This window comes from Lygodium microphyllum, chromosome 8 (genome assembly GCF_053477565.2).
Source record: "Lygodium microphyllum isolate KBCC chromosome 8, Lygodium_microphyllum_v1.1.10, whole genome shotgun sequence".
In the NCBI taxonomy this organism is placed as follows: Eukaryota; Viridiplantae; Streptophyta; class Polypodiopsida; order Schizaeales; family Lygodiaceae; genus Lygodium; species Lygodium microphyllum.
Window position 1 is genome coordinate 159472777 of NC_141142.1, and position 27617 is coordinate 159500393.

The window sequence follows — 27617 nt, forward strand, 5'->3', positions numbered from 1 at the left end:
ATCCATACATTTGTTGCACATTTGAGTACTTCACCATATACTCAAATATTTCAATTATACTTATTTCATACAAAAAGAACTAACAATAACACACAAGTTTCGCAACAAAAAGGAATTCAGTGTGAGAACAATTATGAAGATACACTAGACACTTCACTTTCCAAATTACCTTTTCTTAAAATCTTGCCTAAAGAAACATGCGTAAAGCAAGCAATTGGTCTTATGATACCTTGCTAATCTTGTAGGTGCTCTTGTATTAGCCTTGTTCCATGGGAACAATCTTTATATAAGAGACACAATTATTTTTTCTTTTTCTTCCTTCTTTGAAAACTACAAAGTGCGTCTCTATATGTACTTCGTCGTATACTTGTTGTTTGTATATTTCAATTAAACTTTTACTTCATACAAAAAGAACTAATAATAACACAAAAGTTTAGCAACAAAAAGGAATGAAGTGTGAGAACAATTATACAGATACACTAGACACCACTTTTCCAATCAACTTTTCTACACATCCGTTTGAAATCTCAACTAAAGAAACATGTGTAAAGCAAGCGATTGGTCTTATTACACCTTGCCAATCATGTAGGTGATCTTGTACTAGTCTTGTTCAATGGGACCACTCTTCATGTAAGAGACACAATTACTTTTTTCTCTCTTACTTCTCTGAAAAGTACAAAAAGAATCTCTACATGTGGGAGTAATAATTGCTAAAGGGAGGTGAGAGGAAGTATAATAAGACTTTTTATCTGAAGGGGATTTTGGACAAGAGGCAATGGTTGGCAAAAACAACAATAAGAGACAAACAAAGCAAGCTTAAGGCTGTCAAAAACAATACTAAGTTTAATTAGTCTAGCGAGATAAGGGGAATGTGGTACCATAATTGAAAATTTTCTGAACATTATTTAAAATCTAGATATGTAATTTCTGTCAAGTAGATTACAGAGTTCACAAGGTAGAACGAAGGGCAATGCCTGCAATGCTCTGACCTCCATCGACAACGAAAACATTCCCTGTGATATAATCGCAACAGTCGCTAGCCAGCAAGACCACTAGAGAAGTTAAATCTGGATGCACTCTTCCCTGTCTTTGCATGGGAACCATCTTTGGTGCAATTTCATGCACCCATGGCTGACTCAGTAGATCCGATGTTATCTCTGACCCGAAGAGCCCAGGCGCTATACTGTTTACCCGCAGATTGTATTTTCCTAGCTCAAAGGCCATCGTCTGTCAACCAGAAGTCAAAAGCTCTCATGGCTATGCATCTCATGTGCTTATTCTGCAATAGAGCTTTAAAATGAGGATTCTAGAAACTTGGTGTTGTGTTTCACTAAGCCTATAATGTAGTTAAGATGTTGGGTGAGCATCCTTAGTCAGTTCCTATTGGATGGTCTATATCACCTCTCTCAGTACCGTAACCTGACAAGCAGGCAAATCGTCTAGGGGAAACACCAAATCATCTAGGGGAAACACATCCTTACATACATTTAATAATTGAGCCACATGATTATTACTACTAGATTCAAAAAAACAGATTTTTTTTTCATCTATTTGCAAAACTAGACAAGTTTCAAGCAAGGCAAGTAACCTGCATTGACGAAAGACTGACGCCAACTGGTTGCGTTGACCCTGGAGCCTGACAACCCTGCTGCCTTCCTGCCACTTCCTTGCCTGCCAACTCTGCCACCTTCCCACCCGCCAATCCTGCCTCTTTGGACTCTCGTGCCTTGCCACCCATCAACCAAGCCTGCGCTTTCCCTCTCCTACTGATGCTTGCCCACACCACCACCAAGGGGTGCCTCACCACCACCAAGGGGCTCTAGTGCAGCCCCCACACACACTCAACCGATGCCTTCCTGCCGATTTGCTTCACTCTGGACATATAGCTAGCACTTAGAGACAGTGTGATGGCCCTCGAGGTGTCTTCTCTAACCTGCAGATTGGTTGGACATTGCCCACCCATTTGCATTCTCAAAGACTCCATCCAATCTGCTCTTATCAGCACTCCCACCAGGGTCACATGAGGGGTACCCCTGGGAAAGGGGTGCTTCACACTCCAATTTGGCTCACTCAAGCAGATGGAGGCAGGCATTGCTACCAACCTGCTTGATCTTCAATGCCCTACTTCAACAAATGGATCAAGGACCAGGACTACTCATCACAAGTAGATGGCACTACCATCACCATCTCTTTCCTGGCCTCAACAAATACCTCACACCATCACTTGATCACGACAGCACCGCAGATTACAGCAGCACCACAGATAGATGAGACAGCCCACAGAGGCAGTGATACCAGCAACGACCCAAGGGATGCACCTGTTAGCAAATATGTCAGTTCATGGCTGAGTCTGTGCATGTGATTCAGTAGGCTGGGCACCTTGATATTTAGGCATTTTATTTAGCCTTTTCTTTTATGGCAATTTATGCCAGCAATTAATGCTGGCCAACCAGCCCACATTTATGGCTGATATTTGGCCTATTTATTTTTACTCTCTCCTCCTCCTTAGTCATTCATCATTTTGCAGGTTCCTGTGGAGAGAGAAGCCAATGCCAGTGCCTTCACAGCCAATGACTCACATTAGTTTTGTAATGTCTCATGTCTTGGTACATGGATTCCGTTTTCTCAGCATTCTAAGTTCTCTTCTTTTGTAGTGTTCTTCTGTTCTCTCTGTCCTTTCTCTTCTATCTTGTGTTCAACAGTTTATAACACCATACCTATACGCTTCCATTTTTGCATCCAGTTCTAACAACACCAGGCTGTAGACTCTCCACTGTCTCCCAAACTCATAGCTCGCCACATGGAGATCCTAGAGCTAATCCCATCCAAGTACTTGACACCCAGTAGGTTGGGGAAGGAGGGAAGTCATAGGAGAGCAAGTAGGAGATAGAGGACTCTGATGCATGCTCCGAGGACTTCCCCCCCACTACACCTTGCAGCAAGGATGGCAAAGAGGACACGAGGGTGTATGCTAGGAGACAATAGAGACAAGTGTGGGCAGCAAAGCCACACTAGTCTGAGGCTGAGATGCACTCCATGAGGATACCCTCATGGAATGCACAAGGCTTTAGAGAACCCTTTAGGCAAGGCCAGAGCCTCATGAGGTAAGATTTGCACAAAGTATTAATAGGAGCAACAATTGATTTTCTCATTTTGCAAGAGCACCATCTCTCAGCCAAGAGAATATCTTGATGTTGTAGGAAGCTACTACATGCCAAAGTCCCACCTATTGGGCACACCGATGGGAGGGACACAAACACAAGCCGGAATATCCATATGCATTGGGGAGCAGTGGGCCCAGTCAGTTCAAGGCTGGGGTATTGTGATTATGGGGAAAGCCATGTGGGACAAGTGTAGCTTAACGAGCATCATATCTAGCATGATCCTCTCAAACCACTCACCAATTCAGCTACTTCTCTTTGAGAAGCCCAAGATGGTTCGCAACGTAGTCATTTTGACTACATCAAAATCAATTCCATGCTCTTGCTTGTACCCTTTAGCAATCAGGCGTGCCTTGTACTTTGGCAAAGAACCAAAAGTGACATTCATTTTGTAAACCCATTTGCATGGTAGCACTTTCTACCCTTTAGGCAAATGCACCAAATCTTAAATGTCATTTTTCATGAGGGATTCCATCTCTAACAGCATTGCCTTATGCCATTTCTTGTTGTCTTTTTTGTCCATTGCTTCCTGGAAGCATGATAGCTCACCACAATTTGTCAACATGACATAATTAGCCATATAGTTAACACTAGGAACGAACCTATTTGGCTGTCTTTGCACTCTGGTCGACCTACAAACCCAATGGTCAAAATTTGTTGGTTGTTCAGCCTGCGAATCTGCATAAACAGCTTGCTGTTTTGGAGATTCAGTATGTTGTACAATTGGTTCTAGTTGTTCTAAAGGCATCTCTTCTTGCCGAATTTGTGGTACGTCATGGGCAAGATCTTGCTGATCATGTTCAGCGTCATTCCCTACATTTTTAGAGACATTTATAGCAGGTATTTGCTGCTCTCTAACAAGCGTTCTTTGCTGTCCTATCGGTACATCCTCCGGAATGATACCCCGTCTCACCTTCAACACCATATCCTAGGAAAATACATTTACATGACTTTGGCTCAAGTTTGTTGCATTCTTCCTTGCGAATGTGCACAAATGCCTCGCAGCCGAACACTCTCAAGTGAGCATACGAAGGTGGCTTGCCTGAGCCCCTCCCCAAAGACCTATTTGGTGACTAATTAATCAAGTGTATGGCTGTCATAACAGCCTCTGCCGAAAACCCATGAGGTAAAGTAGCATGTGACAGCATTGTACGGACCTTGTCTTAAATGGTCCCGTTCATATGCCCTATAACATCATTTTGGGGTGGATTATGAGGAGTGGTGAGCTCCCTTTTAATCCCTTTGCTCTCACAAAAGTCCTAAAAGGCTTTGGACACATATTCCCCACCATTGTCAGAGCGAAGATACTTTAATGTCTTGCTGGTTTGATTTTCAGCAAGTGTCAAGAATTTTTTAAATTTATCCAAGGCCTCGTCTTTGTGACGGATTGGATAAACCCATACTTTGTATATGGCATCATCAGCAAAGGTAACGAAATACTTCTTTCTCCCTAGAGATAACCTTGGCATTTGACAAGCATCTAAATATACCAACTCTAAGGGTGACAACTTTGAGAAAGAGATTTCTTATGTGATGTTTGAGCATGTTTACCATAAATGCAATGATCACACTACTCAAAATCAGCATACCTCAAAGACGGAAAATAACCCAAGCGAGAAAGCACTTTCATTCTAGTTTGACTCATGTGTCCCAACCAGCTATGCCACGAAGAAACACTTGGTTGCTCAATTATGGCGACCACATGGTCACGCACACTAGATACATGCAAAGGATACAAAGTATTACTTTCGGAGCCCCTGGCAACAATGCAAAAGCCCTAACAAATTTTCCATTTGCTATCGCTAAAGGTGGTGTGATAGCCTTCATCATCTAGCTGCCCTGTGCTTATCAAGCTCTTCTTGAGCTGAGGTATATGTCTCATATTATGCAAAACAAACACGAAGCTGTGTTAAAATTCCAATTTCACACTGCCAATGCATGCAATTTTACATGCATAGTTATCTCCCAAGTGGACAACACCACGTGCACTACTATTGTTTTTTTTTTTGCAAGTAAAATGTGGCTAATTATATAAGCCTCCAAGCCGACCACTACGCAAAACCCAGCCTCAATGATGAAAATCGTGTCCTGCATCCAGGACTCATACAGAAGGTGACGGCCCTGGCTGACTATCTGTCAGCAAAAAGCCCCCCATGAGATACATCCAAGGCTGGGTACCACACGGCAAAGAATATGGCAAGCTCCTCTCCACCACGAGCTGTCCCGCCTCTCAGGACCAAAGACAGTGCTTTGGGATTTCCAAGTGTTGCTATGGGCAATGCTTACAGCCTCCATCCTGCTGCATCTGGGCCAGCCAACTCCCAATCACCAGACCCCCATGTGTCAAAAACCAAAGGAAATACGACACCCTCCTCGGCCTCTAGCTATCCCACAGCTCTTCTTTGGCTGGAAACTCCATGTCCTCATGTAGGAAATGATACCATGTGAGAATGCGCAATGGAAGAGAAGCATAAACATGGTGAGAAAAGGAGAGAAGAAGAGAAAGGAGAAAGAGAAGAATGATCTGCACCGAACAAAGAAGAAGGCTGAAGAATACAATGAGGACTGATCAGTCCCTACGCACAGCCCAAAGCGTTAATGAGGCCACTGGATCAGGCTGAATAATGATGACACCACTTTTGACAGTGACAGACGGTGACACTTACGGAGATGGTGACAGTGATGGAGATGGATGTGTGCAGCCTGCTGTCCACAATGGAGACGAAGAAGACTGCAGCCACTTGACGAAGAACCCGGAAGACAGAAAAGTGAATGATCAGTCCCTACGCACAGCCCAAAGCGTCAATGAGGCCACTGGATCAGGCTGAATAATGATGACACCACTTTTGACAGTGACAGACGATGACACTTACGGAGATGATGACAGTGACGGAGATGGATGTGTGCAGCCTGCTGTCCACAATGGAGACGAAGAAGACTGCAGTCACTTGACGAAGAACCCGGAAGACAGAAAAGTGAATGATCTGCCCATTGACTGTGCCTCCTATATATAGCACAAAAACTCAAAAACTGGTGGACTGATGCTGGCCAACTGTGATTGCATTTAATGCAGTCACAGAAACATTCTGACACATTCTCTCCCCCATTTCTTCTCCTCTTCAACCTCTCCACTACTGCTCACACCCTGCGAGGAGGATACTGTAGTTCATGGCCCATGCTCCTCTGCTAGTAGGCACCCTATTTCTCCTCTTGTAGGTGGTTTGTTGGCTGCAGAGAGTCAGAGCTCCAAATGTCCCTCTCAAACTCTGACTAGCGCCCACAACCAGGAGATGGCAAACTGACAAAATAAGCCAAGCTAACATGACTACCCCCCCTTCCACATCTTCCACATTCATTCATTCAGACACATTCTCTCCCCCATTTCTTCTCTTTAGCCTCTCCACTACTACTTACACCCTGCGCAGAAGATACTGCAATTCATGGCCCATGCTCCTCTGCTAGCAAGCAGCCTATTTCTCTTTCTCCTCTTGCAAGTTGTGGTTTGGCTGTAGAGATTCAAAGCTCCAAATGTCCCTCTCAAACTCTGACTAGCGCCCACAACCAAGAGATGACAGCCTAACAAAATAAGCCAAGCTAACGTGACCCCCCCCCCAAATTCCACATCTTCCACATTCATTCATTCTGACACATCCTCTCCCCCATTTCATCTCCTCTTCAACCTCTCCTCCACTGCTCACACCGTGCAAGGAGGATATTGCAATTCATGGCCCATGCTCCTCTACTCCCAAGCAACCTATTTCTCCTCTTGCAGGTTGTGTGCAGTCTTCATCATCTAACTACCCATCATCCCCAGGCTCCTTGGCAATCTCACACCACAGTTGGCATTAGATTTCCTTCACCTGGTGATAGCCCTCTTGGCTGCATTTTGTAGTCTGAAGGCATTCCCATCACCTAGCATCATCCTCCATCACCTAGTGTCAATCTTGGGGCTGCATTGGCAGTCTTCACCCTTCCTAGCTCCAACATCAGCTCCGGTGAGCATCCTCTACACTCTACAGTTTGTGTTTTGTAGTTCCTAGTTCTTCTAGGGCTGCATTTGATCTTTTGGTAAGCTGTGCGCTGATTTTCATCTTCCAAAGTATGGATCTACAGCTGATCTTCTTCCTCATCTTCTACGGCCCATAAGGACTGTGTTTCACTCCCTCTACAGCTGGTTCTCCCTTCCTACATCATTCAGCATTATCTTTTATACACCCTACTACCCAGAGATTGCATTTTGCTGCCTCTACAATGTAGATTTCCTTCAGATATTACTGCTTGATCAACCAAGATAATGTAGTCATCTTTGAGCTTCGGCTCCATTATATCAGCTTGATTCATTGAGCATGATTCAATGATTCATCATTCATCCTCTTCTTCACTCTTCTTCTTCTGAGTTTCTGACTTTTTCTTCTATTTGTGTTTGCCGCACATACTCTATGTTTCTCTGAACAAACCCTACTATCTCTCTGATATGGTATGAGTGCATACCATCCCACCACTTTTCTTGACACCCATGTAACTTGGGAGGTACAAATGTGGAGGTTGAACCCGTCCAGGTCCGCTTCCATGCAAGAGCATGTCAATAAGCTTCAACAATTGGAAATGTAGATCTAGAACACAAGGAAGGCAATTACCTCAAAGGACATGATGATAACTCTTCTCTCACAGTTACAACCCCAATTTAGTGCATTTTACTCTGCCTTGAGTGCTTTCGAGTAGACAAACACCCTTAAGTGGAGACAGTTGGTTTCGATAGTCTTTGATCACGAGGAACAACTCAAAGGTCAGAACACTCCCAAGACAGAGGTGTTAATACATTGATCTTCTCAACAAAAGGAGAAGAACAAGAAGACCAAGCAAGACAAAGCCAAGGAGTCTATTTGTCACATTTGTGGCAAGACACATCATTGGAAGGATTGTCATGACAAGAAAAGAAGAACACCAAGAAGGAGAAACCTATGGACTCCAACGGTGGGTACTCCATCTACTGCCTTTCCCCATTTGGAGTTGGTTGAGGATTCGACACCAACAGCTTCTAATGCAATGATGATGGCACCACAGCCTCATGAAAGGATTGTGGACAATGGCACTTCTAGACACATGACTCCTACAAATGGTATTGCCCATATACGTCCAATGCATGCCAAATTCTCATTGGTGACAACTCTTCAGTCCCTATCAAAGACAATGTGATATGCAACTAATTCCAAATGGGCATGGTGGTGCTCACACATCAGAAGTTCTCTATGTACCAAGCTTGGGATATCATCTATTTTCAATGAACAAGATTTGTGCACTTGGTCTTATGGTTGAGTTTGATAAGGACTACTTCCAAGTTCCTAATGGAGATTTGACATGATCTTTCTGCAAGACACGAGGAGAATAGAGCCTATAAGATGCAGAATTCATCAGCCTTTAACAGCAAGGTCTATGTACACCATCTGGAGCCAAGGTTTTTGGAGGATTGCAAACTGCCTATCCACAAGGTGTATTAGGGTTTCCCTTTGTGTCGTGATATCACAACAAAGTTTACCAAGTGCTGCAGCACTTTTGAGAGGGATAGTGGTGCAAAAAAAGGCCCACTAAGACATAAGATTGCATGGGCAAGTTTCGAGAGTGTGTACTGAAGAGATTGGGGTGAGCCGCCAACTATGTGTGCCTTGCATTTGTGGCAACTAGCACAAAGATGTGATTCCCAACAAGCAGCACAAAATTCCCAACAAGACTTTGCAAAGTGCAAAGGAGACCTTGGAGCTTGTTTCAATGGATTTATGTGGATGGATGAGGACGGAGTCCCTTATGGGAAGTTTGCATTTTATGGTAATTGTTGATGACTTTAGTAGGACGATGGAAAATCCAAACGCCATGCAACTCTCTTGCTTTGCTTGAAAAAGAAATGGAAATGTAATAAGGATACAGGCTTTATGATCCCGTTTCACGAGGAGTCTATATAAGCCGAGATGTTCAATTCATAGAGTTTCCAGCTACAAAGGGGAGTGTTGAGCATCCCATACTTGGAGATCCACGTGACAGTTTGGCACCTGAGCCAATGTCTTTGGAGCCTATGCCTCTTGCAGCTCCACCATCAATGGAGGAGGAGATTGCTTCACCACTAGGTTCACCCATTGAGTCAATACCAATGGATGTTCCAAAGAATTCATTAGAGGCAAAGTGATGAGGGGACTATTGACCTCCTTGCTTGGCACGTGATACACTTCGTAATCCAAGGATTGAGGGAGTTCTAAGTGGCAACCACAAGATGACCCATGGCGATCTCGAACAAAACAAGCACATTCCACCAAGCTTACTTGTACTAACTACTATGAAGGAAGCTTTGCAATCCCAGCATTGGCAAAAGGCTGTGGAACAAGAGTTGGAGGCCAATTTCGATGATACCTTTGCACCTACAGCTTGGATGGCTACCATCAAGGCCGTTCTTGCCCTGGAGAGCCATAGGAGATATCCCGCTTTTATCAGCTCGATGTGAAGTCTACCTTTCTAATTAAAAACGCATCAAGCACTCACTCAAGTCAAAACCCTTGCATCGTGTAAGCATTTCTCTCTTTTGTTCCTTAAGCATTGACAGCTTGAAACCACATGTGCAGTTGTTTATTCCAGTCAACAGCAGCTTACCTCATCATGTATTATTCCTTGCATTGCCTTGTGTTTTGTGAAGTGTGCACTTGGGGCCTGAAATCGCATTGGGCACTCACTCAAGTGAAAACCCTTGCATCATGTAAGCATTTCTCCCTTTTGTTTCTTAAGCATTCCCAACTTTGCACATGTGCAGTCATTTATTCCACTCAACACCAGCAGCAGTATCTCATCACTTCCTCATCATGTTTCATTATCTTGTCATTACTTCATCACCAGTACCCTTGAGGGTGGTCAAACACTAACTATACTTTATGGAACTTGAGGGCCATTCCTCAAGGCTGCCTCCACATGCATTTTGCTACCTACTCGCCTCACCCATGGCTGCCTCCAGAGCATGCATTTCGCATCTTAGAGGACAGCTGTCATTGTTACAGCCATCCACATCCTCACTGGTGGACTGCTGCTGCTGTATTTGGGATCCATCTCCGGTACAACACACTCTGGAATTGTTTCATCCTCCTTTCATTTGGCTGTAAAGGATTGTTGTACAATGCTGGGGGTGCTTCTGCTATTGACTACATATAGGAGGCTCAGTTGTACAACCCTTTGTTGCTTAATCCTTCAGAGATTTCAGGGCTCTCTAGCATCTGTTGACCATGGTTGAATCCATTGATCAGCTTAACTTTGCAATACAAATCAGCCCAAACATTACTTGGTTCGCTACAATTTTTCTAATTCAGTGATTGATGGTGATCAATGCCAATGCTAGTGTGGACACTCGAAATATTGAGGGCTTGGCCTCAAAGTGAAGTTGCTGATCTGGCCACAATTGGCTGGTTATCAAGCTCGATCATTGGATTTTAGAATATCTATGTAAGGTTGGTGTATAAACCAAGCTAAGAATGGCCTTACTAACCATTCTGATTTGTATCAAAAAAAGAAGACCTTTTAAACTATAGAGAAAACATTCCAAAAACTTCCATCCCGCCTTTCGATGATGCATCTAGCTTTATATGCAAATGATAAAAAGCCAAGCTGTTCAGGATACAAGTTTAGTACCTTTGTCAAATGAGTTACAGCTGCTTTAGAAGAAGCATAAGCAACAGCCCCAGGTAGAAGCCCACGCTCCAAGCTGGCAACAGTTGAAATGTTGATAATGGAACCATTCAGGCCTGCTGCAGTCATTCTTTTCCCAATTGCCTTACTCACTAACCAGAGCCCTCTGGCATTTGTACTCATTATTTTGTTCCATTCATCTTCTTCCAATTCAAACGGAGATTTGACAGTTCCTATCATACAAGCCACAAATATTTTCATTATACTTCATAAGTACTCTTACTGTCCTTCATACTTGATTACACTTTGGAAGTACTCTTACTGTCCTTGTACATATCCAGGGGAAAAACAAAAGATTTTACACCAGAGGTATAATTGAGAACTCAAACTTGGGCACCAATCATTTTCCTTAATGCTATTATCTTCATTCAAGAACAGTGAGTTAAAAATACTGGACTAGGTGTCAGAACTGGAGAACAAAGAGACGCAAGAGTTGAGACAAATTTCAGCAAAACATAGTCTAAGATAAAAGTTGGAACATATCATAAATTTAAATCACCGGTTTAAAATCAGTTCCCCTTGCATATGCAATTATATTGTAATGCTCTTTGCTGATCAGTTGTGGTACGTAAAATCAGAGTATCATTTTAAACAAAAATTCACATTCAGCATCCAAGCTCATATCCAAAGTTTCATTTTCTGGTATTGCTTAAACAGAAACCCAATAGCTTGTGACTGCATCATGGACCATAGTGCTTCCCACCACACATGCCTCCGTTCAAAGAAGGCATTGACCACTTGTCATTTGATGCAAGATAATGTCTACATTGGAGACTGCTCTTCCATCCCAATTCTCAGAGTAGGTGATATTGAGATCATCCTCGATGGGCATGGTGGTGCCTTTACATAGGAGGTCCTATACATTCCCAATCTTGGCTTCCATCAACTCTCCGTAAGCAAAGTTGCAAAGTTCTTGGACAAGGACTTGTTGTGGACTTTTACATTCAACCATCTCCGATTCGCAATGCTTCAATCACACCCAAACTGAGCTTTAGCATGCTTGGTTCAATCACCTTAACCACGTGTACCTTAACAAGAGGCTCATGAGTGACTGGGTCATGGCTTACCAAAGGTTGGGGTGAGCAAAACCCATGTGTATTGTCACAAGGATGAGAAATTTTGATGCTTTGCTTAGCATTTGATCAAGTGTTAATCAAATGTGCAAATCTGAGGTGCATATGTGATGTGCAAGTTAGATATTTCACAATGACAGGCCAAGGATCCCAACATGTCAATAGGTGTCAAAGGCAAAAGCTGAAATAAGTTGTACTTGAGAGGCACTAGATCACTTTATTAGCCATTGGTGTCAATGGTGACATAAGAAACTAGGCATTGACTAATTAGCAGTGCAATCAAGGACAATTGTAAGGATTTCAAGGGGAAGGTATGAAAGCAACCTTCCTCCTCAAATAGGGTGGTAAATAACCTAATTAAGCACTAATTACAGCAAGCATAAGATTCACATAAACTGAAAATGCAAACATTACCCCTTAATCTTGGACATTGGACACCCAATTGGCCCCAAAACCGGCGCCTCTTGTCGTATTTCTTTAACTTGTTCTCAAAAGAATGAAGTACATTGAGATCTAGCCTGATCTCCTTCAATCTTCAATACATTTTGCTATTAATGGCAACTAGTAGGCCTTCAAACCAATTTACCAGCCAGTTAACTAATATTAAGTCTGGGGCAGAATTTGTCATCCAAGGAGCAAATTGAGGGCCAATCCCTAAGCAAACCAACAATTGCTAGCCATAGCCAATTCAAGTAGAGCCATTGGAGGATCAAGATCCCGAGAAGGAGTTTGCACTAGCTAACCGCAAACAATATTCAAAACAAAGGAGTAAAGGAAGTATAAACTCCTCCTCAATGGACTTGTTACATTCTCTGTGATGCAAGTATCCACAGTATCCTAGAGGAGTGGAAGTGGCAAGAAGGGCCATTACGATCTCGTCATAATCAGGCACACGTAGAGGAGTGATCCATGCCCTAGTGGACAAGGATCTTGCATTCTGTTAGGAAAGCATTACAGCATGATCATCAACGTAGAGCCATTGAGTGGAATGCTACATTGGAGCTGAAACTAGGACCAACCAAACAAAAAGTGATTGGTGTTAGACGGCTCTTTAAGACTCGATATCATAGTGGTAGTACTTTGGACAAACACGAGGCCCGATTGGTGGCTAAAGGGTTTGCTATCAAAGAATACCATGAGAAAGAGCTTTGATGAAGAGTTTCACCAAGTTATCTTCCATTTTGTAGTACTCCACCTCAATGGTACCATCCAAGATTTTCACAAGATGTACTGGTATTAGATCCCCATGTGCTTCGTTTGTGCATGAAACACTAGGTTCTATAAAAGACCTATGCAACACTCATTCTCACATTGTAGAGAGGTAGATTTGGGTCTAACGACAACCAAGCTCTCCCAACACCTATCGAAGCCAGATGGTCTCATATGTAGTAGAAGCTTTGCTTAGTACTTAGCCTCTCTAGATGATAGGGTTGTGAGAGAGTGCAACAAAAGAGAAACATGAATAGGGAGAGGAGAAAAAGACAGCAAGAGAGAAGAGAATGAAGAGATAATCTGCATTGAATCTTACTGGAAAGTTTAATATAATAGAATGACAGACTGATCGATTATCCAAAGCATCTTCTTTCAATGTTGGAACTATAGGTATAGCCATAGGCACATAGATTTCATTGTAGATTCTTTGCCAGAGGCGGCAAGCATAACCCCTACATGCAGTCTTGCTTTCATTCTTTTCCTCTTAATAATCCTATTAATAGCATCAATTACATGTGACCAAACTTTTTTCAACCCTGTCTCTGTTGTATCATCTTCCAAACGATCCCCCAGCCTTTCTTGCAAGGTAGGATCTAGGGCTTTCAAATCTTCTGACTTTCTAGAGCATGTTATTTAACAACTCCAACTCTGCATACTTGTTCTTAAATTCACACAGCAATGTAGCAGCTGCACGATCTTTGTTGGGTTTCTCTACCCAATCCATGAATGTCTTGCATGTAATCAAACCAATATCTTCCAAGAACAACTCCTCTCTCAGAGCCTTTTTAAACTTTTCCCAATCTCAATCTTGCCTAGGCTGAAATCTGCTCTTTCAATGCCCACATTCCAAATCGACATTGTGGAACCCCCAAAAAAATCAATTTTTTCTGCATACACATGCAAATAAGCCAATACATTATGCCCATTAAAGTGCTTCATCTCATGCTCAATTGCCTACCATGGCTGCAAACTCACGCTTATCTTCATCTAGCCATTGTTGTTATTGTCACCACTGCTATTACAGTAGCAATAAGGCCTGCCTCGTATCATCACTAGTCCCTACACCAAAACCAAAACCTAATAAAAGCAAAGAGCGTGGTGGCCAATGCGCAATGAAGGTATGATATTCAACAATGGCAATGGCAGAGAGAAAGAAAGAGTGAGCAGCGGTAGACAGTGAGAGAGAGTGAGATGCACGATATGTGGGTACAAAGAGTTGTACCTCTTTTAGGTTTTTGTGATAGTTATGTGTAAAGTACAAGTGCTAAGGGTGTGTTCACACCAAAGCAAGTATAAAAGGACCCAATGATCAGCCTTTGCCAACTATTCAGCCTACAAATTTGCATTAACAACTTGCTATTCAAATGATTCAGCATGCTGTCCTACCTGTTCTAGCTATTCTAATGACACATTTTCTTGCTGAAACTATGGTATATTATGGGCAACTTCTTGCTGATCGATTTCAGCATCATTCCCTGCATTTATAGGGTCATTTACAACAGGTATTTGCTGCTGTACAGCAGGCACTCTTTGCTATTCTACAGGTATTTCTTCTTGAAACACAGCCCTTCTGACTTCCTTTGTCTTTTCAAGTTGTTTATGCATACGATCTTCCCGGAAGATAACATCATTGCTGCGTACAATTTTCCTTTTCTCGAGATCCCATAATTTATACCCCATTTCTCCCTCGTCACTATATCCTAGGAAATTGCATTTACAAGACTTTGGTGGCTCCAATTTGCTGCATTGTTCCTTGCATATGTGCACAAATTCCTCACAACCAAACACTTTTAGATATGCATACAAAGATGGCTTGCCCGACCACACTTCTTGAGGGACTCTCCCTCCCCAACGACCTATTCAATGACCGATTTATCAAATGTACAGCTATCATGACAGACATTGCCTAAAATCAATGAGGTAATGTAGCATGAGACAACATGGTATGGACCTTCTCCTAAATAGTCCTATTCATACGCTCTATGATACCATTTTGGGGTGGATTTTTACATAGACTTCCTCTATCTTCACATTGCTCTTCTTTATTATTATCACCAGTGCTTTTGCCTTTGCCCTTTTCTTTCTTCTACTTAAAAAATCTCGCTTGAAGTGCCCTTTCTTGCCACAATGATGGCATTCTACATTCTTTCAATGAGACTTGTTGCGTACTTTGTTGTCAGAGATACCCTTCAACTCGAATCTGCCTCTAGTATGCAGTGCATTGGAAACTTGTTTGCCAAAATATTTTGCCTATTGAGCTCTTCCATGAGTAAAGAGCTCTCCACATCTGAACATAACAGCATAGCATTGGAATCACTCATTGTTGTCCTAAAAATGTTCCAACTTTCAGGCAAAGTGTATAGCAAAAATGTTGCCTTGAATTCCTCATCAATGTGAAACTCCAAAGCAATCAGCTAACTGAAAATAGAGTAAACTCATTCAAATGTACAGACATAGCTGTACCTTCTTTCATACGAAGATCCATCAAATTTTTCAACCAATAAACCTTGCTGGCTGCACTTTTGTAAGCATATAACTCATGAAGTCTTTGCCACATATTATAGGCATATTTCAATTTCTCTATGCTGAAGAGCAAAGTGTCTAACACTAAGTTCTATGGTAGAGCATGAAAGCTCCTCTAAGTCATCCCACTCATCAAGATCCATGGTTGTTGGTTTTACCCCTTTTGTCTTTATGACTTCACCTATTTCTTCTACACCAAGACATAATAGCATTGCTTTTGTTGTACAGCAAAGTTGTGTGCACCCTTAAGCTTCTTAATGTGCAAAAGATTGTTGCTATCATTGCTGCCAGCAATGATTAACAACTCAAAAGTGACTCAAAAGTCAACAAATGTGAGCCCAACTGTCACACAAATTACCATGGTACAAAGCAAGTACCAACCAGCAATGAAAAATCAAGTAATTTCAAAAATTTCAGATTTGCAAATCAATTTTCATAGGTATAAAATGTGTGCTACAGCACACTACAAGCAATTGCAACCGTGTCACAAGCTAATACATCAATTTCATGAGAAAGCCCTAAATTTTAGCTGCAATTTCTACTCCAAATGCATCCACGGGCACAAATTTGACTCACGCGGTCAAAAGCCCCAAAATTTCTCTGCTCAAACTGCTCAAATTACATCAAACATAACTTCCGAGTGGATTGCACAAGCCAATCTTGCCAAAATTTCAATCGCATCAGAAATCGGTAGCTCCATGGTTGAGCGTGCAAGCTCATTTAACTCATCCCAATCTTCCTGTTCCATATCTGCAGGCTTTGCTCCTTTGGTCTTAATTGGCCTTTCCCGCTTCTTCTACAACAAGATATTATAACACTATTTTTGCTAAACTGCAAAGTTATGTACTCCTTCAAGCTTCTTAATCTGCATGAGATGACTGTTGTCACTGCTGCCAGCCATGATTTTCAGCCCAAATGTGACCAAAAAATTCAGCAAATGCAGGCCCAAACTATTACACAAGTGACCAAGGTACAAACAAGTACCAACCAGCAATAAATAACCACAATGCAGAAATTTCAGATCTGCAAATAAATTTTCAGAAGCACCAAACCTTGTGCTACAGCACTCCACAACTGATTACAATTGTTCCAAGGACAAATACATCACATTACATGAGAAGTCCCAAATTTTAGCTGCAATTGGACATGCATGGTCAAAAGCCCCAAAAATTTTGTGCTCAAAGCATCAACCATATATCTGCACTGTCTCTGACATGCATAGAATAGGCCAATTTTGCCAAAATAGAGCAATTTCAGCAAAACCCCCAAATTTCTTTCAAGTGCTAGGTATCCAAATTGTATGGAATTAAACCCGCATGTACATGAAATGATCAAATGGCGCACAAATTTCGCCCAAACAACAAAAGCTCCATATTGCACGGGATCCAATGTGCATCAATGTCGAGAAATTGGGTAAATTTCGGCCCAATTCTTGCATGTACATGAAAAGCCCCAAATGTCGGAGGGAAAATGTCACAAATTCCTGCAATTTCTGAGACAAATATCACTGTTGTGTCTTTGCGTATGAACGCCCGGTAAAGTAATTGCAGAAATTTAAAGAAAAAATATTGAACAGGAAAAGAAGGCGTGACAAATTTGTCCTAGCGTTGACCAAGACCCAATATCTTTAGGCCCTATCTTGATGACTTCGTACTCGTCTTCTTTGACGATACCCTAGTCTACTCTAAGCAGGAAAAAGATCATGAACCCCAGCTTCGCATTGTTCTTGAAACAATGAGAGCACACAAGCTTTATGCCAAGAAGAAGAAGTGAGCATTTTTCAAGCGACAGATTGAATATCTGGGATTCATTGTATCAGCAGAAGGAATTTTAGTGGATCCGGCCAAGATCAGAGACGTTCTGGAACGGCCAACGCCAACTTCTGTCAAAGAAATACGTAGTTTTCTTGGATTGACAAGATGGTACATGATCTTTATCAAAAAACGTGACGCCTAACCCACAAAATTTAGCCGGACTGCCCGCTACCTACCAGGGTACCTGTTACCGCATGTTGCAGTCCATCCCGTCCAATCACACCCTGTCTCATCCAGTCGCAGCCCATCAAATCCAGTCTGTCGTGTCCCTGCAGCGTGTTCCATCAGCCCTGAACCTGTCGACCTTGATGCCTGGGAGGCGTGGCCACGTCACAGACGCTGAGCCTGGTTATGTGTGCACTAACTAGTCGCATGCAAGCCCCGTTTGGCCTGCATCAACCTTAGACTATCAACTGCCTCTCCTGCACATGAGCCTGCTTGCGACTTATCTTTCACACCTACCTAATTGCACACGCCCTGACTAGCCTGCAACCTGTTGCACGCCCTGACTAGCACTCATCACCTCAAGCGTGTCACCTCATGCTAGTTACCTCACGCCCGTCACCCGCTCTAATACCAATTTGATGGAGCCAGACTAAGCTGAGAGTGAACGCGACAGATAACACACACACAGAGTAGAGAGCAGTAGAAAGAAGAGTGTGAGCACGACATCTTTGATATTCGGTGCAATGACTAGTGTATCTCTTTAGGTTTTAGATAGATATATATTAAAGTACAAATGTGCTAAGGGTGTGTTCACACCCATGCACATATAAAAGACACGATGGCCCTTTATTCCCAACATAAAGGCCACTAAAGGGCAATGGAAATGGAGAGCCCTTGAATGGATCACTCAAGAAAACTCCACTCGAGAATGGGTGAGCCAAGCCTCTAACTCAACTATGAGACGATAATGAGGAACTATCGAAGGTGCCATAAGCTACATAGAAACACCATGGATCAAGGGCCAAGTGACACGGAATGGTGGCTCAATGATGAAGAAAAGGAGCAGCCACATAAAAGAAAGGCCCATGTTGGGAATAAAGGCTCACCATGCCTTTTATGGTGTTCAGATATGAATACACCCCAACAGTTGTACTTTATATATATTATTAAAACCTAAAGTGGTACATCTTGCCACTATACCAAAACAATTCATGTGAAGTGCTCTCACTTCTCCTACTCACTCTTCCTACTCTAAACTGTGCACTAAATGTGTCCTATACTCTATCTCGATCCTGGCAAGTCGGCCATCAAACTGGCATCAGAGCCAAAAAGAGGTAGTTCAGGCGTGCACGCTTCTCAAGTTGCAATGAATAGGTGTGAGCTAGAGAGTTGCAGGCTAGGTGAGTAGTCGATTCTACAATCAGGTCGGCACAACCAGGCAGGCAACACGTGAGCGGAAGGAAGTTGACACGCAGGCAACAGCACAAGGTTAGAGGCAACAGGTGAAGCAACCGGGAGCAGTTAGCAGTCGACAGGACTGCAACAGCTGCTACGCAACTCAACACCGGGCAAGCTAACGACAAACGCGGGCAAGCAGAGCTGACGACACATGCGGACAGGTCAACGAGTCAAGTCCCAAATTCGACGGACGTCCTCTTTTTCATCTTTTTTTTTAATTCTTGAAATTTTTCCTTCTCCCCTTTGCCGGGCGTTCATATGCACAAGCACAGTGTGCAATTTTGACCCAGAAATTTGGGAGGGTTTCCCGATTTAAGGACTTTGATGTAGGACAAGACAATCTGACTCAGAAATTGCACATTTGGTGCACATTTGCCCAGAAATTTAGGGGTTTTTCACATTTTAAAGAAATTTCTTCAATTTCACTAAAATTTGTGCACACCGAACCCAAGAAAATTAAGCCTTTTGCAAAATTTCTTCAATTTGTGCAACAATTGCCTGGTATATGCACTTGGGTACATGTATTGATGCAATCTAGATGGATTTCCTTCTGATAATTTGGGGGTTTTGATTGAAATTGTCAAATTTATGCCCGTGAATGCTTTGGAGCAAAAATTGCAGTCAAATTTTGGGGATTTCACATGTAATTGGTGCCTTCACCTTTAAATGTGATTGTAATTGCCTGTGGAGTGTAGCAACAAACACTCTCTAATTCTGAAAATCTATTTGCAAATCTGAAAGTTCTACAATCTCTGGATTTTCACTTTTGGTTGGTACTTACAATATACCATGGTTACTTGTGTGACATTTGGGCTTGCATTTGGTGACTCTTGAGTTAATTTAGTACTACAAATTATGGCTGGAAACAGTGACAGCACCAATCTTTTACACATCAAGAAGCTTGAGGATGCACATAATTTTGCAATATGGCAAAAACACTGCTACAATGTCTTGGTGCAGAAGAAACAAGTGAAGCCCATCAAAACGAAGGCAATAAAACCAGCAAATATGGAACAAGAAGAGTAGGATGATTTGGATAAGCTTGCACGCTCTACCATTAAGCTCTCATTGTCAAACAACTTGCTCTTTAACACTGAGAAGCTGAATTCAGCATATACAATGTGGCAAAGACTTGAAGAATTGTATGCTTAGAAAAGTGTAGCTAGCAAGGTTTATTGGCTAAAAAAGTTGATAGACTTTCACATGAAGGAAGGTACAGCCATGTCTATACATTTGAACAAGTTCAACTCAATTTTCAGTCACCTGATTGCTTTGGATTTCCATATTGATGATGAGTTCAAGGCTACTTTCTTGCTATGCACTTTGCCTGAAAGTTGGGATACTTTTAGGACAGCTTTGAGTAACTCAAATGCTCAGCTCTTATATTTTGATGTGGAGAGTTCTTTGCCGATGGAAGAACTCGGCAAGCAAAATAATTCAGCAAATCTTAACCATTGGGTCCATAGGTTGATCAAAGTGCAAAGACAGTCGAATAGGTTTGTTCCTCATGTCAATTATGTGCCTGACTATGTCATATTGACAAATTGTGGTGAGCAATTATGCTTCCAGGAAGCAATGGACAGACAGGATAGTAAGAAATGGCACAAAGCAATGCCATTAGAGAGGAATTCCTCATGAAGAATGGCACTTGGGATTTGGTGCATTTGCCAAAAGAACAAAAAGTGCTACCCTACAAATGGGTTTACAAAATGAAAGTCACTTCCAGTTCTTTGCCAAAGTACAAGGCACGCCTGGTTGCTAAAGGGTACAAGCAAGAACATGGAATTGATTTTGATGAAACATTTTCTCGTATAGTCAAAATGACTACTTTGTGAACCATCTTGGGCTTGGTTGCATCTGAAGACATGGAACTCATACAAATGGATGTAAAAACCGTTTTTTTATATGGTGATCTGCATGAGGAGATCTATATGCAGCAGCCTGAAGGTTTTGTTGCAGAGGGAAAAGAACACATGGTATGTAAACTCAACAAGAGTTTGTATGGGCTGAAATAGGCACCATGCAAATGGTATCATAAATTTGATACATTTATGCAATCTCAGGGATTCCATTGCTCTCAAGTTGATCACTGTTTAACAGCAAGAGCATTGAGCTTGTCAAGGTACATACAAATGATAAGCCTACAAACCTCACAAAGAGTCTTTCATTGCCGCCAAATTATGGGGATCGGATAGTATATGTGTATTTCAACTTTGTACATACATAGACTTAGTTGACTCTTTTCTCTACCTTCAGGCAAATGCCTTTAGGTGGGAGGTTGTTGGGAATAAAGGCTCACCATGCCTTTTACAGTGTCCGGGTTTGAACACACCCCTACACTTGTACTTTATATATATTATCAAAACCTAAAGTGATACATCTTGCAATTGTACCAAAACACTTTGTGTGTCATGCTCTCACTTCTCCTACTCACTCTTCCTACTCTAAACTTTGCACTCAATCTGTCATGTACTCTGTCTCAATCCTAGCAAGTCGGCCATCAACCCAAAGCAAACTAGAAACCTTGAAGCAACTCCTCACAATCCTCAAAAGCCCCCTTTGAAACACAAAGGGTCACAGAATCCACAACCGCATCACTAATATCGTCCCCCTTAGAAAGGGATGGAAGGTACGAGGGAACCACCAAAGGAGATGGTAGGGGATGGAATGGAACCTGTCGAATAGATGGTGTACAATTGGAAACTAGTGCAGCAATAGAAAAATATCTTAACTAGCTTATTCAATTAGTCTTTTTCCTTACCACACATTGTGCCATTGCCATGGGACTTGTCGAGCGATTGCAATGTCATGTTCTAGTCGCCTAGGGCAAGTATGTAGTCAAACTCCAAAGCCTTCCCAAGTTGCCTTTAGTATTCAACCCTACTAGTGGAGCTAGTTTTTACATACACCAAAATGATCACAAAGGCCAAATCGTGAAGCCTACATTGGATGCTACAATGTGCCCCAATTCCTCTTTTCACAGTAGCTTTAGTTTAAGTTGAGGCTTGATTTAGCAATAAGGTGCCATCACTTTGTTTGTTCCTCAAGTCCTTGAAAGATTGATAGCCAATAAATAAATTCTCGAATGTGTCTTCTAGATCTAATTTGACCTCTTATATGAATAGAATATCTCAATGACTCTTCCTTTGAGCACGCAACAATCACAAACACAATGGTGTTGAAGCTAAGTATGCAATTCAAGCAGAGGTAGTCCTCCCAAAGGAACAATAGATTTCAAAGAGTAGGTTTGAAATTGGTGCTAACTTTATATTGTTTGCAACTTGTTTTATTGTGATTATAATGGTTGCAAAAGTTAGAAGAATCCCCATCAAAGTAGGCCGGCTCAATGAAGACAACGCGGATCGCGGATCTAGAAAGCCCATAAACTGAGAGGAGAGAGAAGCCCAAGTCCGGGACATGTAGGCTCAAAACTAGAGCTCGATGGACGATCAAACAGTAGAGGCAAGGTGCCAAAACCACTAATACACACCAAAGAAATATCTCTAGCAATGACAATACCCTCCGGCAAACAAAGAACTTGTAGTAAATCACCTTGGGGAGTCATAGGACTTGATGCACCACTAGCAAATGAGCCAAGGCTGCTCAAAAGAAAAGACTATCAAAGAAGGCTCTTCCACTTGATAAATGTGTAGAAACACCAACTCAGTCGGAATAGCTAGTGACAAAGTAAAGGTAGAAAAAGGCTTCCATGTAGATCCATCTTTCACTCTCGTACGAAGGTGAGGGTATATCCTCCAGCACTTCTCCTCAAGGTGTAAGGTCTTCCCACAATGAGGACACGTGGAATATCCTACATGCTATCCCATAAAAGCTGTATCAAAGGCAAAAGATGACTCCAACTTCTTCCACTTTCCTTTTTTCTGCTTGGCTTGTCCTGTACTTGTAGATAAAGTTGCATAAGCACGGCCATGTGCACGAGTTCTGCAAGAATCTGGCTCACTGTGATACATATCCTGCTCAAGCACCAATGGGACTAGCTCCTCCCAAGTGAGTCTCCTAGCTACAAGAAGTGAGAAGACTAGTATAGAACACATCATATATCCGTGACGGAAGATGTGAGAAAAGTGTCACAGCAATGCGGAAGCGAATGACCGTGACAAAGAGTGAACACAGAGAGAAGAGAAAGAGAGAAAGAGACAGTGAAATGCAGAAAATCTACAGTGAAGAATGTTGTATAGGATGCAGAATTATACATGGGTGCAAAGAAAATATCTGCGTATGTCTCCACCTCGAGGACCTCAATCTCTGTCAGTCCCGAGCGCAATCTCCATCACCAGCAGGCTGAAATCTGTCAGATACAAGTGCATGAGACTGCTAGAAACTCGGCCTTATAAAGGCTGAAAAGAATGCCTCAAAAATGAGCCGAAATAACCGGGTCAACTGCATTTAATGCAGCCGACTGCAGTCGAGCAGTCCGATTGCTGCCACATGGCAGACTACCACGTGGCACTACTGATGTGACGTAGGAGATGACTCTCAACACCCCCTCTCAGTTCCTGGACAAGGCAGCAAACGGAGGGATCTAGAATGTCGATGAAGTAAAGACTGGGAAAGTGCCTTGGTAAACAAATCTGCAAGATTGTCTTCAGTCTTACAGTACTCCACATCAATGGTCGCATCCAGAAGCTTCTCCCTGACGAAGTAATACTAAATCTCCATGTGCTTCGTCCGGGCACAGAATACGGGATTCTGTGCCGAGGCAATGCAACTCTCATTGTCGCACTGCAAGATAGTAGGACGAGTCTGGGGGCAGGCAAGCTCCTCCAACAACCACCGAAGCCACACAATCTCACATGTGGTAGAAGACGCAGCTCGATACTCTACCTCAATCGAAGATAGAGCTACCGTGGGCTGCTTCTTGATACTCCAAGAGATAGCACTAGTACCCAAGGTAAAACAATAACCTGTAGTAGACCGCCGTTGATCCACATCACCGGCCCAATTTGAATCACTCCAACCTGCAAGAACAAGATCAAAAGCACCTGTACCTACTGGATAGAAAATCCCGAGGTCGGAGGTCCCCTCAAAAACCGAAGTATCCTCTGAGCACCCTGCCAATGCACCTGCTGAGGGGCACTCGTAAACCCAGCCAACTCGTACAGATGGATGTAAAAACTGGCTTCTTACATGGTGATCTGCATGAGGAGATCTATATACAGCAGCTTGAAGGTTTTGTTGTAGAGGGAAAATAGCACATGGTATGTAAACTCAACAAGAGTTTGTATGGGCTGAAGCAGGCAACATGAGAATGGTATCACAAATTTGATACATTCATGCAATCTCAGGAATTTTATCATTCTCAAGATGATCACCGTTTATACACCAAGAAGGCAGCAAATGGCAATCTTATTCTCTTGGTTTTGTATGTGGATAACATGCTGATTGCAAGCAAGGATGTTCGTGCCTTGGACTCCTTAAAGAAGAGTTTACACAATAGTTTTGATATCAAGGATCTTGGTGAGGCCAATCACATTCTTGGCATGCGTATACTTAGAGACAAATCGAAGGGTCTTCTTTATCTATCACAGCACGAGTATGTTACTAAAGTTTCGCAACGTTTCAATATGAAGGGGGGAAAAGCCATTAGTGTACCATTGCCTCTATATGTGAAACTTAGTGTAGATGACAACCCTACATCAGATGATGGAAAGGCTGAAGTGGCTAAGATACCCTATGCTTCAGCTATTGGTAGCTTGATGTATGCTATGGTTGGTACACGTCCTGACATTGCATTTGCTGTGGGAGTAGTTAGCAAATACATGGCATATCCTGGCAAAAAGCATTGGGAAGAAGTGAAGGGTATCATGAGATACCTTAAGGACACAAAGGATTTGTGTATCTGCTTTGGTAAGCATAAGTCATCTGTTGTTGGATTCACGGATGCAAACTATGCTAGCCATCCTGACTGCAAGAAGTCTACTTCAGGATATGTGTTCATGTACACAGGTGGAGCAGTCTCTCGGATATCTAGACTGCAAAAGTGTGTCACATTATCTACTACAGAGGCAGAATATATGGCTGCCCCACTAAGGCATGCAAAGAGGCTTTATGGCTTTCACATCTGGTGAGAGAGCTTGGTATTACAAAGATTCCTATCCTCCACTGTGACAATCAGAGTGTTATCATGCTAGCATGGAATCCTATCTTTCAGACAAAGACAAAGCACATATAGGTAAAGTATCACTTTATCAGGGATGTACTCGATAGCAAGGGCATTGAGCTTGTCAAGGTACATACAGATGATAACCTTGCAGACCTTCTTACAAAGGATCTTCCAGACGAGCAGTTTGCTCATTGCCACCAAATGATAGGGGTTGGATAGTGTATGTATCTTTCAGCTTTGTACATACATAGACTTAGCTAATTCTTTTCTCTATCTTCAGGCATGTTGCCTTTAGGTGAAAGGTTGCTGGAAATAAAGGCTCACTGTGCCTTTTACATTGCTCGGGTGTGAATGCACCCTTACACCCTTGTACTTTATATATTATCAAAACCTAAAAAGTGATACACTCGTCTTTGTACCAAACATTCTACTGCTCTCTACTCTCTGTGCAATATCTGACACTCTCACCCTCAGCTCACTCAGTCCAGATCCGTCAGGCTCCAACATGCCTTTGACACTGCCACTGACTTCGAAGGTTCCTTGGCCCATCATTGTGAAATAACTAACTTGCACATTACATATGCATCTCACACTTGCACACTTGATTAACACTTCATCAAATCTTAAGCAAAGTATCAAATTTTCACATCTTTGTGAAAGTGAATGCAGTCTAGATCCACTAAAAAAGAAATGCTCTAGTTGAAAAATAATAAGCTAATGTGAACACTCCTAAATCTAAGTGAAAAAGATACGCATGCTCTAGAAAGAGCTACTACCTCCTTTGTCACACACGATAGACTAAATGTCAAAGCTCCTAATGTCCCTGCGTGACTCAAACTACGGCTCACAAGCAGGAGATGACTATGCATGACACATGTGATTGCTAACACCCCCTCTAAAATCTTGGATGTGGCTAAAGGCCAAAGAATACAAAATGGATCCAAGGGTGCCGGAGTTCCCACATACTAATCTCTCTTTTCTTGCTAGAACCTCCATAGTTCTTGCTCTCTTCTTGCTTCCACATGTGCTTCCACCTTTCATATGTTGGATTTGGACTATAGATGGCCACTACTAAAGGCAAGTTTATATGTTCACGATTAGAGAATGTGTATGACCAACTTGTACACATGATAACCTAGAATCTTCCTAAGGTCTCTATGCTTTATTTCTTACAAATAGATGCCCCTTGGCACTTCCACCTTACTGCACTTGATTCACTTGTGCTCATATTTGGCCAGTGCTTTGCATGGTAATCTACATGGTGGTTCACTTTGCTATAACACTTGAATCGCCATATCTATATTGGAGTTACTTTTCTTTGTGCTGAATTATCTCGATTCTGTTTTATATAGTCATGTTCACTGACAATATGCGTGTTTCTCTTGGTGTTGTCAGCAGTTTCTCTCCCCTCTCTCTCTCTTCCATTTCTCCGACACTTTTCACAAGGTGATGCCAAAAAAAGAAAACTTGAATCTCCTTATTCTTCCCTGATCTATATGTGATAGTGCAGTAGAATGTTCCCAGATATTCTCAAAATGCATGCAATCCCTACTTCAGAGAAATGCATGCTCAGGATCTCATTCAGTCCATACTGATGAAATACAAGCAACAAATGGATTTCAATCGGGGTTCATTCAAACAGTGTCTCAACAATTGCCTGACTGGCTAGTCCTCAGTAATCTTCATGCTCGAATGTGTTCCAACCTTCTGCATTCATTATTATGTCTCTAAACGTTTACAGCAGTTGTGCTTAAATACTTAGGACCCACTTTTTGCCACAATAGCCATCTAATGTTGAGGGTATATTGACACTTAATCCTTTTAAGTTTGTGCATAGCGAGGTTGGTGCAAGCAGGTGCAGGAATGTAGCAATTCTCTGTCAGATAAATCTTCTTCCATCTGAGCCACACTAGGTAAGCAGCCAACTCCATTTCTGCCGTAGATTGTAATTTTCTGTGCAATCAATCACCTGGATGGTACAATGGTGCAAGACATTGGACTTTGCAAGTGCAGGAAATACCTCGGAGCCCTGCATTGTTGATGAGGACATCAATTCTGCCAAAGGCCTCCCAGGCCTTCTGCACAGTAGCATCTATAGCAGGTTCATGAGCACTGACATCCATTTGAACTGTGGCTATTCGCCTGGAAAATGTTTCAGCAGCACCGCAACCATGGGCATGACCAAAACCATGACTCTCATCAACAAGGCTCTGCAAGAGATGCGTCCTCCGAGCTGCAGCTACAATGCGGCAGCCATGGCGCAGTAGCTCACGGCAGAACTCTCTTCCCAACCCAGAAGAAGCTCCTGTTACCAGGACTACTTTGTGACGAAGATCAGACAGCAATTCATCACCGCCGATAATTGAATCGGGAGGACCCATCAGAGTGGAAGAGTCTCGGCCTGATTTCAAGTGAAAGGAAGAAGGTGCAGCTTCGTGGCTCTGACGAGAAGGTGTTCCGCGCTACTGTTGCTTTGTCTCAGCAGCGCCGTAAGCAGCAGAAAGACCTCGACCGACGCACGACTCATTATCAGGATTCACGAGTCATTGTAAGGCCACAGCATCTCTGTTCATCTCGGGTATGCCATACT

The 27617-nt window shown here is 42.5% G+C and overlaps 1 protein-coding gene across 1 annotated transcript; it reads right to left on the reverse strand.

Annotated features, from left to right (window-relative positions):
- Nucleotides 1-471: 471 nt before the first annotated feature.
- Nucleotides 472-27617, reverse strand: LOC148033063 (uncharacterized). The gene is made up of 3 exons (XM_087683794.1): nt 27048-27617; nt 10821-11050; nt 472-1227 (listed from the first exon to the last, which is right to left on the reverse strand). The coding sequence occupies exons 1-3, from the start codon at nt 27406-27408 to the stop codon at nt 949-951; spliced, it is 870 nt and encodes a 289-aa protein (XP_087539920.1). The 5' UTR covers nt 27409-27617; the 3' UTR covers nt 472-948.

What these genes read in the sequence shown, in the direction of transcription:
- LOC148033063 (XM_087683794.1), bottom strand. Translation starts at nt 27,408, where the DNA reads ATGGGTCCTCCCGATTCAATTATCGGCGGTGATGAATTGCTGTCTGAT. An exon ending in CAACAATGCAGGGCTCCGAG is followed by an intron (nt 11,051 to 27,047) that starts GTATTTCCTGCA and finishes CTTGTATGATAG; the next exon opens with GAACTGTCAAATCTCCGTTT. An exon ending in CTGTAACTCATTTGACAAAG is followed by an intron (nt 1,228 to 10,820) that starts GTACTAAACTTG and finishes TCTGGTTGACAG; the next exon opens with ACGATGGCCTTTGAGCTAGG.